This window comes from Colossoma macropomum, unplaced genomic scaffold (assembly GCF_904425465.1).
Source record: "Colossoma macropomum unplaced genomic scaffold, Colossoma_macropomum, whole genome shotgun sequence".
NCBI classification, from domain to species: Eukaryota; Metazoa; Chordata; class Actinopteri; order Characiformes; family Serrasalmidae; genus Colossoma; species Colossoma macropomum.
Window position 1 is genome coordinate 66,468 of NW_023495633.1, and position 16,751 is coordinate 83,218.

Genomic DNA, 16,751 nt, shown 5'->3' on the forward strand with positions numbered 1-16,751 from the left:
GCAGCGCCCAGGCAGTCTGTGGCATTAAAAGCCGCATTAAAAGTTAGGTCAGGAGTCGACAACACAAATGTTAAGAAGAGCCATTTTGTCCTTTCAACAAAAATCAAACCACCTTGGGAACCACAAAATTTTATGTCCAATATGTCTCAGTATGTGCTAATGTCCTAGTATAGGCTATAAAATATAAACCAATTTCAGACTTGCTCTGCTTTAAGCTTCAGTTATAGCCGCTCCTCCTCCCATCTCCTCCAGGACACTTTTCCTCAAAAGTTGAATAGTTTCTTGTAAAATGTCTCTTAACATTAGACTGTTTTACGAGGCTGAAGTCACCTTCTCATTCTCCAGCTTCTTGTTCGCATTTTCCCGTTCCACCTTAAATTCTGAATGAGGCGCCGAATGTAAATGCGACCTGGAAAATTTGAAAGAGAAGCTGACTTCATCTTCACAACTTTTTACTGTTTGACAGTCTGTCGTTGCAGATTTAACGTACCAGGAAACCAACTGTGGTGCTTATAAATGCGAATAAGTCTATTAATCTCCAAATGTTCGTCTTCAATCTCTCTCTTTGCCTTTTCGTTAGCTACTACCTAGGCGAGATTACGTTGCTATGTGACCTGCAGTCTGCACGCCAGTTTCCAGTCGTTGAGAACCAGGGCTTTCGCGCTGCACACATCCCGTCTCAAAGATATTTTACTGACACAGCGATCCCCACTCTCTATAACGAGACCAAAACCAAAGTTTTAAAATCACTAAAGAAAACGGGCAGAACGGCTGTAACGTGTGCTGCGTGGGCCACTGGATCTTATTTCACCGTAACAGCGCATTTTATCACAGATGAGTGGCAGCCAGTGTCTCATGTGCTCCAAACAAGAGCAGTGAATGAGAGCCTTCTAGTTCACGTGCCACATCACTTCCATTTGATTTATTAATAAAAGATAGTAAATTCATTATGGATCATTACAAATACTTTGCTTTAAAGGTACTTTCTTTAACAAAAGAAAGTAAATTCATTATGGATCATTACAAATACTTTACTTTAAAAGTACCAAGTCCTTACACAGTGAGAAAATAGAAATCCTGCATAGAAAAAAAAGATGCATCAAGATGCATCGATAATCGTTTTATAATCGCATCGCAGCCCTCTGAATCGTAATCGTATCGAATCGTGAGGTGCCTAGAGATTCCCACCCCTACTTACCAGTACTTAGTAAAATCTCTTTTGGCAGATATTAATGTTTGCAAACAATTTGCAGCCAGTTAGAAGACTTTTTATTCTTGTTTAAGTACTTTTCACCCACTCTTCCTACCAGAAAGCTTCTAGTTCTTTAATAAGTCTGTTTTATTCAATAGCATGAATACACACTCATAGATTTCCAATGATATTCAGTGGACTGTGAGGGCCATTTCAAACACTTCAGCTTATTTTTTGGACATAGTTCATGGTGGATTTTGAGATACATTTTGGATCAGTGTAGAAGCCAATCTCTTGTCAGCTTTAGTTTCTTGACTGTGTCAAATTTCCTTCAATAATGTGCTGTTTTGTATAATAGAAGTATATCTAGGTCCAAAAACATGAACTACTGGACGTAGTTCCTGTTTCTGGACATAGTTCTTGTTTTTCAAAATCACTTGGAGGGAGTGTTGCTGTTTTCTCCACTCTATCTTGTTAACCTCTAGATCAGGGGTGCCCAACTCCAGTCCTGGAGGGCCAGTGTCCAGCATAGTTTGGAAATTTCCCTACTCAAACACACCTACTTAACCTGGCAATTAACAAATGAGTGTAATCAGGTGTGTTGGAGCAGGTAAACCACCAAACTGTGCTAGACAATGGCCCTCCATGACCGGAGCTGTGCACCCCTGCTCTAGATGATTTTTTGTGAAATATTTAACTAGTTGTCACATATTACTTGCAATAAATTACAATCAAAGGTTTCAGAGGCTACTTTTTCTCGCATCAGATCTTCGAGACACATTTGTAAAAGGCTCAAATCAGCTGATGAATCAATTAAAAGTATTAGTATGGCAGGCAGCAAACTGTTGCTTTGCTCTGAGTGCAACATGTTCAGCTACGCCTCTCCATCTTCTCCATCAATTGTGATAGCAGCATTACTAGCTTTCTTTGTGAGAAGTGCAAGTTAGTGTCTTGCGTGAAGGAGAAGATTATACAATTAGAGGAGTGCATTGGAAATTAAGAAAAGAGCAGGGTTAGTCAGCAGGGCTCAGACGTACTGTTAGAAGCTCTGGGTGCTTTAGTTAGCACGCCCTCACCTCTGGCTGCAGAGGCCTTGTAGCGGGGGTGAATGGGTGGCGTTTCGGCGGCATAGTCACAAAGCTAAACCTAATGCTAAAGCCTCCTCATGCGAGCACCAATGGCTAGACATCTAAGGCTGTCAATGTAAATGAACTTATCATGATGCCTCATTATCTACGCCTTATAGAAATATGAATTAGACCTGAAGAGTACACTGCTCAAAACAAAGCCACCCCCACAGGCTACAATTATGTATGTAGCCCTCATTTAAATGGCCAAGGTGGAGGCACACCAACCATTTATACAAATACTTTAGGTATTAATCAGAAAGCAGACTACAAATTCTCTTCTTTTGAAATTCTTTTTCTTAAAATAAATGATCAAGGAACTTTCACTACAATCTACAGGCCACCAGGACCATTTTTGAGTTCTTACAGGAATGAGTTAACTTTCTATAAAGTCTAATAACACTCTCAAAATGTTGAAGATTTTGACATCCAACTTGACAAACCCCATGATCCACTAAGTAAGGCATTTGTATCTCACTCAAAATATAATACTTTGAGTTTTACTCAAAATATAATGGGGCCCACTTATCACTGCAACCACACTCTTAGTGTACTTGGTGTAAACACAGATCATTTTCCCCCTGAGCACTGCAGTCTCAGATCACGACCTTAACTAATTTGAAATTTGTTTTAATCGTCATATGTTCATTGCCATGCTATCGTGATAATCATACTATAACATCCTCCACAGCTAGTAGCTTTAACCTCCTAGATCTATCAGCTTATATTGGCAGTCTGAACCTATCTACGAAACACACAGCTAACCGCTACAAACAAGCTGCCCTACAAAGCTAACCATGATCTTAATTATACTGTAACTACTACAGAGAGGTTGGAATCCTTTACCTTACTTCAACAAGCTGGTTAAATTATTACCATTAATCTACTTCTACTTGCGTATAAGATTCAATTCCAATAAGAAACCCACGGAAATTCTGCCAGAAATACTGAGACTCTTCTATTGGTAACAAACCTGATCCCTACAAGCTATTAAATTATACACCAAATCTCAAATCTTCCCTTTATATCAAAGATTTTAGAAAAAGCTGTGGTGCAACAACTAATTTCCTACTTGCATACGAATCACATACATAAAAAATTTCAGTCAGCATTAGTGAAAATTGTAAATGATTTCTTATTATTCTCTGACCAAGGAAACATATCTTTGCAGGTTTGCGGCATTTGATACGATAGACTGCTATATCCTAACCGACAGGCTAAAAAACCTTGTAGGACTAATTCCTCTTTCCTCTAGTTTTGCAATATTGGCAAAATTAGAAATGCACTCTTTCTACTGGATGTGGTAAAGGCTAGTTCATGCCTTTATTACCTCAAGTTTGGATTATTGTAATGCTGTGCTGTCTGGATGCTCCAGCAGAAGCCTTGACGAGCTTTAGTTTGTCCAGAATGCTGCTGCCAGAGTCCTTACAAGGGCTTAAAAGTTTGACCATGTCAGCCCAGTCAACCCTACATCAGTTGCCAGTTAAATTCCACCTTGAGAACAAAATTCTTCTACTGACACATATAACTCTAAAGGCCCTCGCCCCTCAGTACCTGAACAAACTAACCTCCTGTAACGATCTGTCATGCCTACATAGATCACAAGGTGCAAGTTTGCTGTTAGTACCTAGAATTAATAAAGTTACATCAGGGGGCACAGCCTTTTCATACAAAGCCCCCTGCTTTAGAATAACCTTCCAGTCAGTGTTTGGAACTCAGAAACAGTCTCAGCTTTTAATTTTAGACTAAAAACCTACTTGCTTAGTCAAGCTAGATAAAAAGGTACAGATCTGGGGGTTCATGGACATATACTATTTCGGGAAACTGAGAACGTTGGTGCTGTGGCCCTTTTGCTCTCACGTGGTCACTCAAGTTTGCTGACGGTGGAGTGAAAGGCCGTTAACATTTCAGGGAGCCCTCGTGTCTTTGTTACCACCTGGCTCTCCCTTTTAGTTAGGCTATAATAGTTCACTGTTGCACTCTATTAACACTACATACTGTGGTCAGTCACTCCTAAAATAACTAATGTCTGTGTGTCTTCTGGACCAGTTTGACCACCACGGAGCTTCCTGATGTCCAAAGCTGTGCCTTACCCGCTGATAATACTGCTGCTGCACAGACTTAAACTCTATAACCATAGACATTGCTTAACCTACCTCAAACACTAATTATAGACATTGTTTCACCTGCCTCATAGTACTCTGAGCTTTTCTCATTTTCACACAACAGATCATCATTGTAGGCACAGTGGCCAGTGATATTTACGTTTTGTTTCCGCCCACTGTGATTCACACCTAACAGTAGTCACCGGTGTTCAATTGTAACAATGACTGATTTTCATTTATGTATTTCTTGTTGTTACTCTGATAGGCTTCTTACAGTGGTCATTGGTTATCAATGGTTAATTTCTACACTACTGTCCAAATTTTGATTTTCCTTTTTTCTATATTGAATGTTTTAAAGATAATTAAAACAGAATATAAAAAAGAATATTTAAGATAATAAATAATATATTAGTTGTACAATCTTATCTGTTCATTTTGCTCTTGTGTATTTGTTTTGCTATGTGATGTCAACCAGAGAAGGATGGGTGCCCTTTCGCATTTTCGTTCCTCTCATGGTTTCTTCCTCTTGCTCTTAGGGAGATTTTCCTTGCCAGTGTTGCCCTTAGCTTACTCAAGGGGGCTTGGAGCCGGATTTTCTGTAAAGCTGCTTTGTGTCAAAAACAGTTGTAAAAAGTGCTACATAAGTATAAGTATATCTATAATAACATGACTTTGACTGACTTATAATCTATTCTTCCATCTACCTGTGCAATGATCCTGTACCACAGGATGCTACACAAACCCAAAGCATAATAGATCCACCCCTATGCTTAATAGTTGCAAGGTGTTCATCAAATGCTACTCTTTTTTTCTTCAAACATCTCATTGACGACGGTGTCCAAACAGTTCCTTTTTTACTTTAGTAGTCCACAGCACTTGTTCCCAAAATAACTCCGGCTTACCTAGATGTTGACGCTTGATGAGGTTGCAGGTAAGGTATCTAACTGATAACTGCACAGCAGATCGGTGCACTACTTCTCCTGTGACATCCTGCTGTAATGTGGAGGGTTTACTTTGCCTTTCTAGCCAGCATACCAGCAGTTCTATCTGTGGGTTTTCTGGTCTTCCAGCTCAAGTCTTGACTTGAACAGTTCCCCTTAACTGTTGTTTATTAACATTTCAGACTTAAGTAACTGCGAATGGGAAACGCTTTGGTATCTTTTTTACAGCTTTCCCTTGCTTTGTGGGCATGAATAAGCTTCATTTTCAGATCCTCAGCTAATTGTTCAGATGAACATGGTTGTTGAGTGTTGAGTGGTTGAGCACAAGGTTTGAAGAGTCAGATTAAGTTCTGAGACTTTACAACAGGAAGGGTGTCCAAACTTTTGCACATGCCACAATTACTATATTATTCCTTTTCAATTTTTTTAGCTCATCAAATAAAAAGTAACTGTGCATTAATATGCAGAAAAATGTTCTTTTCACATTAATTAACAAAAGCGTGCCCAAAGGGTGCCCAAAATTCTGCATATAACCTTTGCATATATGATGTTATATCAATTATAATGCATCATCAACTTTTTATGCTGGGCTTGTAACATGCCTCTGTGTAGTTATATATATATTTATTTGTCAATACCATATTTACTATCATATTATATTTATTGACATATTTAGGGATAGTCTAATTATAACATTTCTATAGTCCTGGTTAGGCTGTTCGGGCAAGTGGTGAATGTCAGTGCAAGGTTATCATTGGGCCAAAACCATATTGTTGCTGTCAGAACAAATCCTTGTTTCTCCTAAGTTTTAACTTTACAGTAGAAAAACATTCTTAAATTGTAATGGAAGTTAATGTAAAAAGATTTTTTCCAAGTAATTTTAGACAATTGCCATTGGTCTGTTCAACATGAAATTTTAACACAACGCAAAGGATAACTGGAGTCTTCAAATAATGCAAAATAAAAAAAAAGACAAAAATTACAAAAATGAAAACAAAGGAAAAAAAGGAAAAACAAAGGTTTATGCATGACAATATGTTTTTATCTTCTATAGGGACAATCCTGTAAAAACAACTATGAAAATACAAACATGCTATTCTGCTATTCTATAATAGGGGTTGCAGAACTGTTACCAGTCGACTTGTCAACTAAAAAAATAGGTGACTAGTCAATTAAAAAAAAAAAAAGAAGAAAAAAAAGAAAACATTTTTAAAAAGAATAATAAAAAAAAAACTTAAATCACGACAACTCTCAGAATCTCACCTGTCACAGAGAATTTATGTAAGACTATCAAAGCTTCTGTGCACCATTTTATCAGGACAATGGGAAACAACTGAAAATTAAGCCTTTCAGAGTGAGATATAGGCCTAGTCGCTGAAACAGAAAACATTCACGCCATTCCGTTTTAAGTTATTCCTATTTTTTGCTTGAAGCCATAGGTAGCAACGAAATATCGAGCAACGAGTAACGAGATATCCTCGTGCATTTGCCGACCAGCATTCCACTTCATTTTAATGCATGTTTAATTTTTGTTATGGGCTCGTCAAGTTAAACTTTCTGTAATTGGTTGTTTTGCGTGTCAGTCAAATGTCTGACAGCAGTTCTCAAAATCTACCTGGTCTGGTATACGTGCCTGTATTTCAGCTTGCAGTTTGCAGTTGAATTGGTTTCATTTTGTCTAGTATTTTCACGCTAATAATTAATTTGTTTTTTGAGTCTAGCAAAATGGTTTCTGTACTCTTCGCCTGCCTGTTCACTACAGTATTTATACCCGCTGTATTTCAGGCACTGACTAGTCAACTGCTGCCCACAACACTGACTAACAGATTTATTAGTCGACAACTTGCAACCCCTAGGATACAAGCAATAGTAATAGTAGTGGTAACAATATCATAATATTGAAGTGCTTACCTCCTCATTTCAGTATAGACATTATGTCGCGTGTTCATGATCTTGCTGAGTAGGTGGATGAAGTGTTTGAGACCCTTTACATGCTGGGCAACACTGTTATAGTTCTCCAAGGCCTCCTGGTACTGCCTAAGGGTATAATAGTAAAATGGAGTTACAGTGAGAACTTTAAATTTACAGTTTTATTATATAATTTCTACTTTAATAATAGTAATTTAATGGTCTTTGTTTATATAGGACTTTATTTATGTAGCACTGTAGATCTAAGATCACAAGCTGGAACATAAGACAGACAGACATTCTGTGATGTAAGCGGGTGCTAGGTCATGTAAAGCCTTAAAAAACTAGTAGCTGAACTTTAAAATCTACACTGAAAGATACAGGTAGCCAGTGCAGTTCTTTCAAAATGGGAATGATATGATCTCTCTTTTTTGTTTTTGTTAAGATGTGTGCTGCCGCATTTTGTATTCTTTTTTTAGGAAGCCCAGAAACAAGAGCATTACAGTAATCAACTCTGCTTGTAACAAATACATGAAAAAGTTCCTTTGCGTTGCTCTGAGATAGAAATGAAGAAATGGCCAAACTTTAGCATTATTTCTCAAATGATAAAAAGCTTTTGTGACTGTGTTTACATGCAGGTTAAAACAGAGCTCAGAATCTAAGATTACACCTAGGTTTCATACTTCAGGATTGGTATATGAAGCTATGGAACTGTGCTTCTCATAAAGCAGCTTTTAGTTTTAGTACCAAGGATCAGTATTTCAGTTTTTTGGTGATTTAAATGTAGTAAATTTTGTCATATCCACTGAGAAAGATCTGACACACAGCTGATAAGCCTGCCCACAGCGTCTTGATTATGAGAAGGAATGGAAATGTATAAGTGTGTGTCGTTCAGTCTCTTCTCTAGCGAAGAACTGGTTCCACTTGTGTCATAATTAATGTTAGCCTTGCTTCCCAACGTTCTCTCTTGCAACCGCATTTTCCTTCACTTACCCTACGTTCAGATCACTGTCACAACTGACAAAAAAAGGGACTGACCCTAGTCTGTTTGGCATTAGATCTTCAGACATTATGACAGTATACAAATCATTAGAGGTATTAGCACATAGCAGCTAATGATTTCATAAGGGATGTAATGGCAGTATACTAAATTTGAAGTAGAATCTGGAAGGATCTACTCTCCCACAACTCTTTGTGATGTTGATATTCATGCTATGTTAATATCAACCCTCTTAGCTTCCTCTGAGCTGCTGTCTCTCCTTTTATCCTTCATATTTTCAGTGATTCAAATTTTCTACAGCAGTTCCTCCATTCTGGAGGTCCCTTACCCTGACAGTGAGACAGTCTAACACTCTTCCATCTTTAAAAATCGTTTTCAGACTTATCTGTTTTTGCAGACTTGTCCTCTGCCCATAACTTAATCACATTTACATGGAACCCTATTGTTTTGCTAGGATTTTTCTTCTTCTTTTTGCCCTAAAACTGTTCGAGGAAGCAGACAGCATAAGGCATCCAAACACCATTCTAGAGCAACATTTAAGAGAGCATCTTAAATTTCCTGAATCATGAGCCCTTCAGTCAAAATTCTTGCTTCTACATAATTCCTAGTTTATTCCACCTAAACACATCATTGTGACCCATGAGTTTGCATCATATTTAGCACAATATTGTTCTACTATTTCTGAGATAATCTATTTTCTGAGGTGTTAAGGTAAGGTGTTACTTCCTGGATTTTTACTGCACCCCCTCAAACTCGGTCTTAAATAATCAGTGAAGTCTCAATGTCAACAGTTATTTAAAAAAAAATCTTGCCTTTTAAGGACAATTTGGCTGCAAGATAAGAATTAATCAGTCCAAGGTGGCTTATTCTTATAAAAGAAGCAATAAATCCACCAGTGATGCTCTGATGGTGACCACATTTTCTTTGTACATACACAATAATCAGCTAAAGAAACATTTGAAATTTAAACTTAAATCGGCCTGAGTTGGCCCCTGAAGTGCTCATTCTACTGTCAGTCTAAAATATTATCTAGTTATATAAACTGGTGTAAAACAACATCAAACAAATGTTGTGCTTTACTAGCCTAGCTGTGCCACACTGCATATTAAACAAACTTGAAATTCACAGTAGTAAGTTCACAAAGTTATAAACTGATGTACTTGCATATATCTATGTATCTCTCTCTTTCTAAAATCGCATAGTGTATTATATGATATGCAACTGTATAGGATATGCAACTAATACAATTGCATAATGTATTAGATGATATGCAACTACAACTCAACTAGCCAAACAAAATACTCTCAACAAGATGTAGAACTCCACAAGTGAGCTCCTTGGATTAGCCTCAGATATGATTCCGGCTGCCACTGGGCTACAGAGGCTGTTGTTGAAAGAGACAAATCAGGAGCATCAAAACTATAAAATGTACTTTACTTAAGTGCTTTTCTGATGTGGAATAAAACACACTCTTCTCCACTGTGACAATTCTCAAGGCAAGGTAACTAATGTTAATCAGCTAGATTTTAATGATTTAACTGTAAATGTACATTGCACTCATTTACACGAAGAACTACTTCATTCTAATTAGGTTACTTAGTATGGTATCGGACTCGGTATCAGTAGTAAAAAAATAGTCGTTTTTGGTCTGAGAAAAAAAAAACGGTATTGATGCATCCCTACCTTATGGTCTACAAATTTGTTACTTTTATTACTATGAGTTATAATAACACGTTTGCCAAACACACGTGCAACATGTAATACAGATAATTCACGTTTGTTTACATTATTCCATATTTAATGTATACTTTCTAAGAAAATGACTTGTGCCAGTTCGCTCTTCAACAAGCACTGCTGTCATTTTGGAACATAAACAAACAAGCAAGCAAGCAAGCAAACAAACAAACAAACAAGTAAATGTGAAAGTGTGCATTTCTTTTTGTAATTCTGCATTGTAAATGTTTTATAATGTTATACAAAAACGAGTATCATATCATGAAATTTTTATATATTATTACATCCCTAGTCTGTAGCCTAAAATCTAAGACCACATAGTTCCAAATGTAAGACAATGTAATACTCAATGTCTTAAATTTGTAAAATTTAATTTTAACCAGCACAAATTCTGATAGCACTATACATATTTGGTGAATCACAATGTGTCGTGAGTCAGTTCAGATTGTCACTATATGCATATACCAAAAATAAAGTTTTTTTTTTTTCTGCAGCATTTTGCAGCAGCTTTTTGGCAGCAACCTAACCTATATTGCTTTTAATGATTTTCTTTGTATTTTTCTTGACTGTATTTTACATTTGCATTACCTGAAAAAATACATATGTCCAAACAGCACAACATAAACCAAAAGCAATGTATGTAACTACATACGACAACAAAATCCAAGATTATGTTGCGGTTTAAATTAAATTATTGTTTAATTAATAATAAAAATATATGCCTACATATTTGCAGTATTAACAAGCTGCTGTTAACAAGCCATTGTTATTTAGTCTATTTTCAGTATTCTCTACAACAGGATAACAGGTTCAGGAGATATCAGGAAAATAATATTTCAACACAAGTTCAAACCTGTATTCCATATGTATTAATTAGGAGTATAATGAGCAAGATTCATATCTATCAATATAAATAAAATCAAGATAGTTCATGAAATGACTGGAATATCTCGTGCTTTATTTAATACATTATAAATGTATAAAATATATACAATTCATTATTCTGAACAGATCTATAAATAGCAATATTTTCAACATAAATATAGTGGTGGACACTGTACATACCTGATTATGGTGTCTCTGTCTCCATGTTGGTCTTGCTGAGTGCTAATTTTATGTTTTAAATGACTGATCTCATTGTCAAGACTCTTAGCTGTTCTTCTTATATCTAAACGCTCTGGGCAGATTTCTGAAGCTTTCACTATAGAAGCCTGTTGGACAAAAGCAAAGCAAAATTTGAGAGAAATTTGAAAGAGAGATAATTCAACTGAAGTTTGTCTGCAAAGTGGACCAGCCAGGCAGAGTCTGTGAGCAAGATGACTATTGTTCTTATTTCCCTCAAGAAGAGCTCATGTTAAATATGCAACTACGTTGCTTTTAATCATTTTCCTAAAACAAGGTGAACTTCGTAAAAATGGCTAGTGGCTATTGTAATGGACATTAAAATGGCATTTGATAATTATGCATATTTAGGAATGTGTAGCATTTCAAAATATACCATATAATAATTATGCATTTAGAAATGTGCAGCATTTCGAACAAGAAGACTACTAGAGAGATTTGAAATCTACAACACTGGCATATCCAACAAAGCAGATAACAAAGAAAACATTCAGAACAAAATTTATACCAGAGACTAGTTTTTTACCCCTTCAGCTAGAGAAAAGGACCAAAATAAGGTAAACCGCCAAGTTTACTTTTTAGCTTGTTGTCCTCCTTATTGGAAAAGTGAGAGAACACTGAAGAACAAAAACATCTGAAATCTTTAATTCTGTCAAACTGATGAGGCTGAGGAACACAATCCTGTGCCACACAAAGGTGCACAACATGACAAATAACACTAATTACTAGTTTTAGGCTGGAATGCAAATATGGTTATGGCGTACCCCTTTAACCCTCAACTAAAATGATGCACATTTCTGCATTTACATGACAGACATGAAAGGCTCTGATTCAGTCAAATATTTATATTTTAATTAACAAATCTAAAGGACATTTAACAAATACTACCAATTCTAGTAACAAAGTTTTAATTAAAGTTTTTCATTAATATTCTCTTTTCCTCTTAATAAATTTTAATTACGTTGGCTAGAAGGGGTAAAATTTGTAGTATGCTCACAACATAGTTGTCTGTGAATTTTCACCTGACAGTCTGAAACAGGCGCATATATGTGCCAAGCCTGAACAATGCCATACCTTCAATTCCTGTTCCTTATTTTCCAAGATCATCTTCTGAGCTTGTATGTTGTTGATGTGTGCTTTACGTTTCTCCTCATAATGTTTCTTATGGTGCTTACTTTTTTCTACCTCTTGGTCACTCTTACTCAGCTCCTCCTGCACACATACCAAAAAAAATAAATCAATAAATAAAATCCTAACTGACACATGAAACTGTGTCCAATAAAAAGATATATCGTTTTGGTGAACCAGGACAATGGAGAAGTTTATACAACTACTAGAACCTGAGAATTCCAAAGTGTATACAATTACTACCAAATCCACCTTAATGTTCCTTAAAGATATTATTATTAATAATAATAATAATAATAATAAAAAACTAGAAATTATAAAACATGCCTATTCGCTTATCTGACTTATCTGAGAATTGTACATCTAGGAAATTGTGCTGTGGAAACAAACGTCTGAAACAAACAAACGAATGAATAGAGACCATATAGGAACCCACTTTGGTTAAAACTATGTGAGTGGAAAATCACATTCATTCCCCATATGGTCCATACATGGAAATCAAGATGCAAAAGCAACCCATTTAGAATTCATCTTGTGTATGATAAATTTAGCCTTAGTTAGCAGAACATGACGGGTGTATCCTGTACTGCAATTATGCTCTATGTCACAACTTGTCATGCGTTTTACTCTTTTTAAAAGGACATATGTATGCTAGTTGTTTAACCTACCTCTATGCTAAGTTTTGTTTTCTGACAGGGCTACAAGTAAATATGTGTGCTGTGATGGGCTTTTTCCCTTTCATTAACTGTTTGGAACATAGTGATGATGGACATACGTATAGAACAGTTTAAAAAAATATGACATTTGGTTTGCAAACTGCCATCAAAAGATCTTATTGTAGACTTGTGTAATTAGGGTCCAAGCACGCAGTGCGTAGGACCCTATTGTTTTTGCTCGGATTTTTCTACTTCTTCTTCTTCTTCTTATTCTTTTCTCCTGAAAAACGTGTTGTGGAGAACAGACCGTAAGGCCTAGAGACACCAAAAATGACCAGGCAACAAAAATGACCCCGATTGGCCAAAGGGGGGGGGGTGCTATAGAGCAACAAAACACGTTTTGCCTTATAACTTCTACACCATGATGTGTAGAGACAAAATTCTTTTTTTGGCTGATTCCTTGGGTCAAGACAAACAACTTTGCAATTTGGACCATTTAGCTCCGCCCACTTAGATTTTTTTGCTAATTTGCATAATATGCAAAACCTACTTTTGCGAACTAGTTCTAGAGTTTTCACTCAATCCTCATATGTCTGGTATCAAAAAATTCAGAAGAGTCCGAACCTCAATAATTATCAAAAAATGTTGACTTTTTTAAACAATATGGCTGCCATATGCTAATGAACCCTTCTGAAATAGCTCATAATTCATTTAAAACTCTATAAGTGGAGAATGCTTCTGCCTTAAACACTGAAACTTAACATGCACATTTATGACCAGATTCTGTGGTAGCATATCAATTTTGGTGGGCATAGGTCATTAGGGGGTGGGGCAATTGCCAATTAACTGTTTCTCAGCATCCGTGCATCTGATTAAGCTGAAACTTGGCATGTAGCATCTACTAGACAGCCTATATGTGAATCTTGAAGGATAATTTGATTCATTGAAATTTATGGCCGGCATCAGCCAATCAGCATTCAGCAGGCTTTTGACAGGCTTAACACTGACCAATCATGACGAAACTTGAATGATGTCTACATGTAGCCCCTTTCTAACAAGCAGTGAAGTTTCAACAGATTTGGCCACTGGGGGGGCGCTATTCATAAAAAATCATATATTATTACATGATATAAACATATTACTACTATTTTTGACCCAAGCTCTGTATGAATCTTATGTAGTACAGTATGCCAAACAATTTTACCATTGCATGCATGTTTATTATAAAAATGCATAGTTTTTTTGTAATCGTTAACTCTTTGAAAACCATGCTTTTCGAACTAGTCTCTGAGTTTTGATCCAAACTTCTCAAATTTGGTCTAGAAATACTCTGTGGCCTCTCTAGGTAAATAATTATCAAAAAAATATTGACTTTTTCACTCGACCTGGTGTTGCTCCATCAATACATCACTGCAGCCATGGCATAGCCAGCTTGATTTGCTATAACTCATCAGTCTTTGGTTGTATCATCTCAAAAGTTTGAGTACTTATATATATTGAGACTCAGACAGGGTGTGCAAAACTTGGTCCAGATATGACCTTTAGAGGGTGCCTTAGCTGTCAAAAACCCCAAAAATCATTAAAGATGCTATTACAGTGTTATTACAAAGTCTACAGATAAACACATGGTGCCATTTGATTCAGTTCACTGACCTGAATAACTTTGTAATTACATGTTATGTCAAATATTTCACTCCTTGTGTAGTATTTTGAATTATTGCTTCAACAATTACAGCTTATTATACTAAGGTCAAAAGGTCAATCTGAACATAACTCAGTGAACAGCTTTGATCAAGTTCCCTGATCAATTATCATAACATGTGGAGACTTTTGACCAATTCTAAACCACTCTCAGTGAGCTCCTTTGTGCCAAAAGGGTCCCTTATGAGAGCGCTGGGTCTCATTATGGCCTGATTATCAAAGCCTTAAACATGGAAAAACAAAACCCCTTGCAAACACAACTATGACAGATATTTTACCATTGCTCATGTATTTTTGACATCTGTGTTGATAATCCTTTGCATGTTCTACAAACCTTTGTAGATCAGTCCATAGAAATGTAAACATATGTTGAAAGTAAAATGGTTCGTGACAAATGAAGGCCTTTTGATAAACTAATTTCAGCCTCTATGCCTATAAGGCCCAAACTGCATGAGGCCTGATTAGGCCTATTTGGCTCAAAGTGCATGAGAGAGCTTCTTGTGCTTATGCGTGCTTGGACCCGCTCATTGCCGCTTGCGGCTATATTTTTATTTTCTAATCACAACTGACCTTAATGGGTTCTGCCTCTTCAGCCACACTGTTTATGGTTTCTTTGTGCTGGCGGTAGAGAAGTTCCACTTCCTCACATGCCCTTTTCAGTGTGAGCATCTGCTGCTGCTCTGTCTCATACTCCTCCTGACAAACAGCTAACCTGCTACTCAGCTCCTCTAATTCGTCTTCCTAAAAAGAGAGAAATAAACAAGTAAAGCCTCCTTCACCTCTTCTGCTCTGCAAACTCTGCAGTCACTTATAACCTACTATGACAGGAAGATGTACGTAATTGATCCTAAGGGGAAATTTGGGTGCTAAAGTACACTTTCAGAAATAAAAGTACTTAACAGTCACTGGGGCAGTACCCCTCGTCACTAGGGTGGTACCCTCAAGGGTACATCTCAGTACCTTTAGTCAGGGGACATAATCGTTTGTACTTTGATGAATGCAAAATTTACCTGCACTGAAACTTTATTTCTAACAGTACAGCAAAATATAAGAAATACATATTGAAAACAATAAATACACTTACTGCATATGTTTAAACACACAGACATTTGTCTTACACTAGAGAGGACTTTGCTCACTTCTACTGAATTTTGTATTACTGTAGCCAAGTAATACTACACCTACCCCTAAGCCTAACCTTAACCTCAGTATCCAAAAAGGTACTCTGCTCTTTCAAAAAAAGTTATGTGTGGTAAAACACATGCTCAAGAGAGGGATCAAAAATGTGAAGTAGGCTTACAGAAAGATGAGCACACACACACAAAATCACTACACAAACAAGATAAACTGCAAAACATCAACTAAAAATGGTGGCTACTGATTGCGTTGGACATACACAGGATGTTATCAATATGGTGTTGTGGGTAACTACAACTTAATTCACCTATTTCCCACTTATACCGTAAACATAATCTACTGTTAGCTTGACCTCAGGTTAGGGTCTTCCTGTGGCCAAGGATTGATAAATTACACACATAACCAAATAACTTTTTATAAAGGGTCATTTATTGATTGTATATTAATAATGTAAATAGGTACTAAAACATAGATTAATAGGCAGAGAGAACATAGGACATGAGATTCACCTTATGAACACAGTCATTAGCTGAAACTCGGAAATAGCAATTTTAAGGAGATTAAGCAGTACCAATGAAATGCAACATCAGTGCTAAGGGCAGGCTTTGGAGTTTAACAATGGCAGTTTCTGTGGTGGCTTGGAAGGTCATTGGTTTATTTCTGTCTGTAATTCTCAAACCATGTTTGCAGAAGATTTGGCAGTGAATTACTGATGGCCAATCAAAACTTTCAAAATGAATCGATGAAACTTGAAAACAAATGCAGCTTGGTTAGACTATTCAACATGTAAACACAGTGAGTCTGAGAATTAATTTCTCTTTCAGATTTCTGGGTAAGTGAAGACTAAAACAAAAATGAACTGAACGAAGATGCGACAAACTGAGATATGAAACAAAAATAAAAATCTGCAGATTTAAAGTGCAAAATATGTCTTCTGTCACATTTTTCCTCTTGTCTGCAAGTTCTATTATAAATACAGACCTTTCGTGGGCAGAGTTAA

At 36.6% G+C, this 16,751-nt stretch overlaps 1 protein-coding gene across 2 annotated transcripts in view; it reads right to left on the minus strand.

Moving 5' to 3' along the window:
- Positions 1–16,751, minus strand: part of si:dkey-119f1.1 (uncharacterized protein LOC557127 homolog) — a 175,144-nt gene that overhangs the window by 49,258 nt on the left and 109,135 nt on the right. For both annotated transcript variants that reach the window (XM_036563109.1, XM_036563108.1), the window contains exons 20-23: positions 15,185–15,355; positions 12,204–12,341; positions 11,073–11,218; positions 7,277–7,402 (exon numbers count right to left, since the gene is read on the minus strand). In XM_036563109.1, the coding sequence (XP_036419002.1) occupies positions 7,277–7,402; positions 11,073–11,218; positions 12,204–12,341; positions 15,185–15,355 (581 nt within the window). The remainder of the gene's footprint in view (positions 1–7,276; positions 7,403–11,072; positions 11,219–12,203; positions 12,342–15,184; positions 15,356–16,751) is intronic.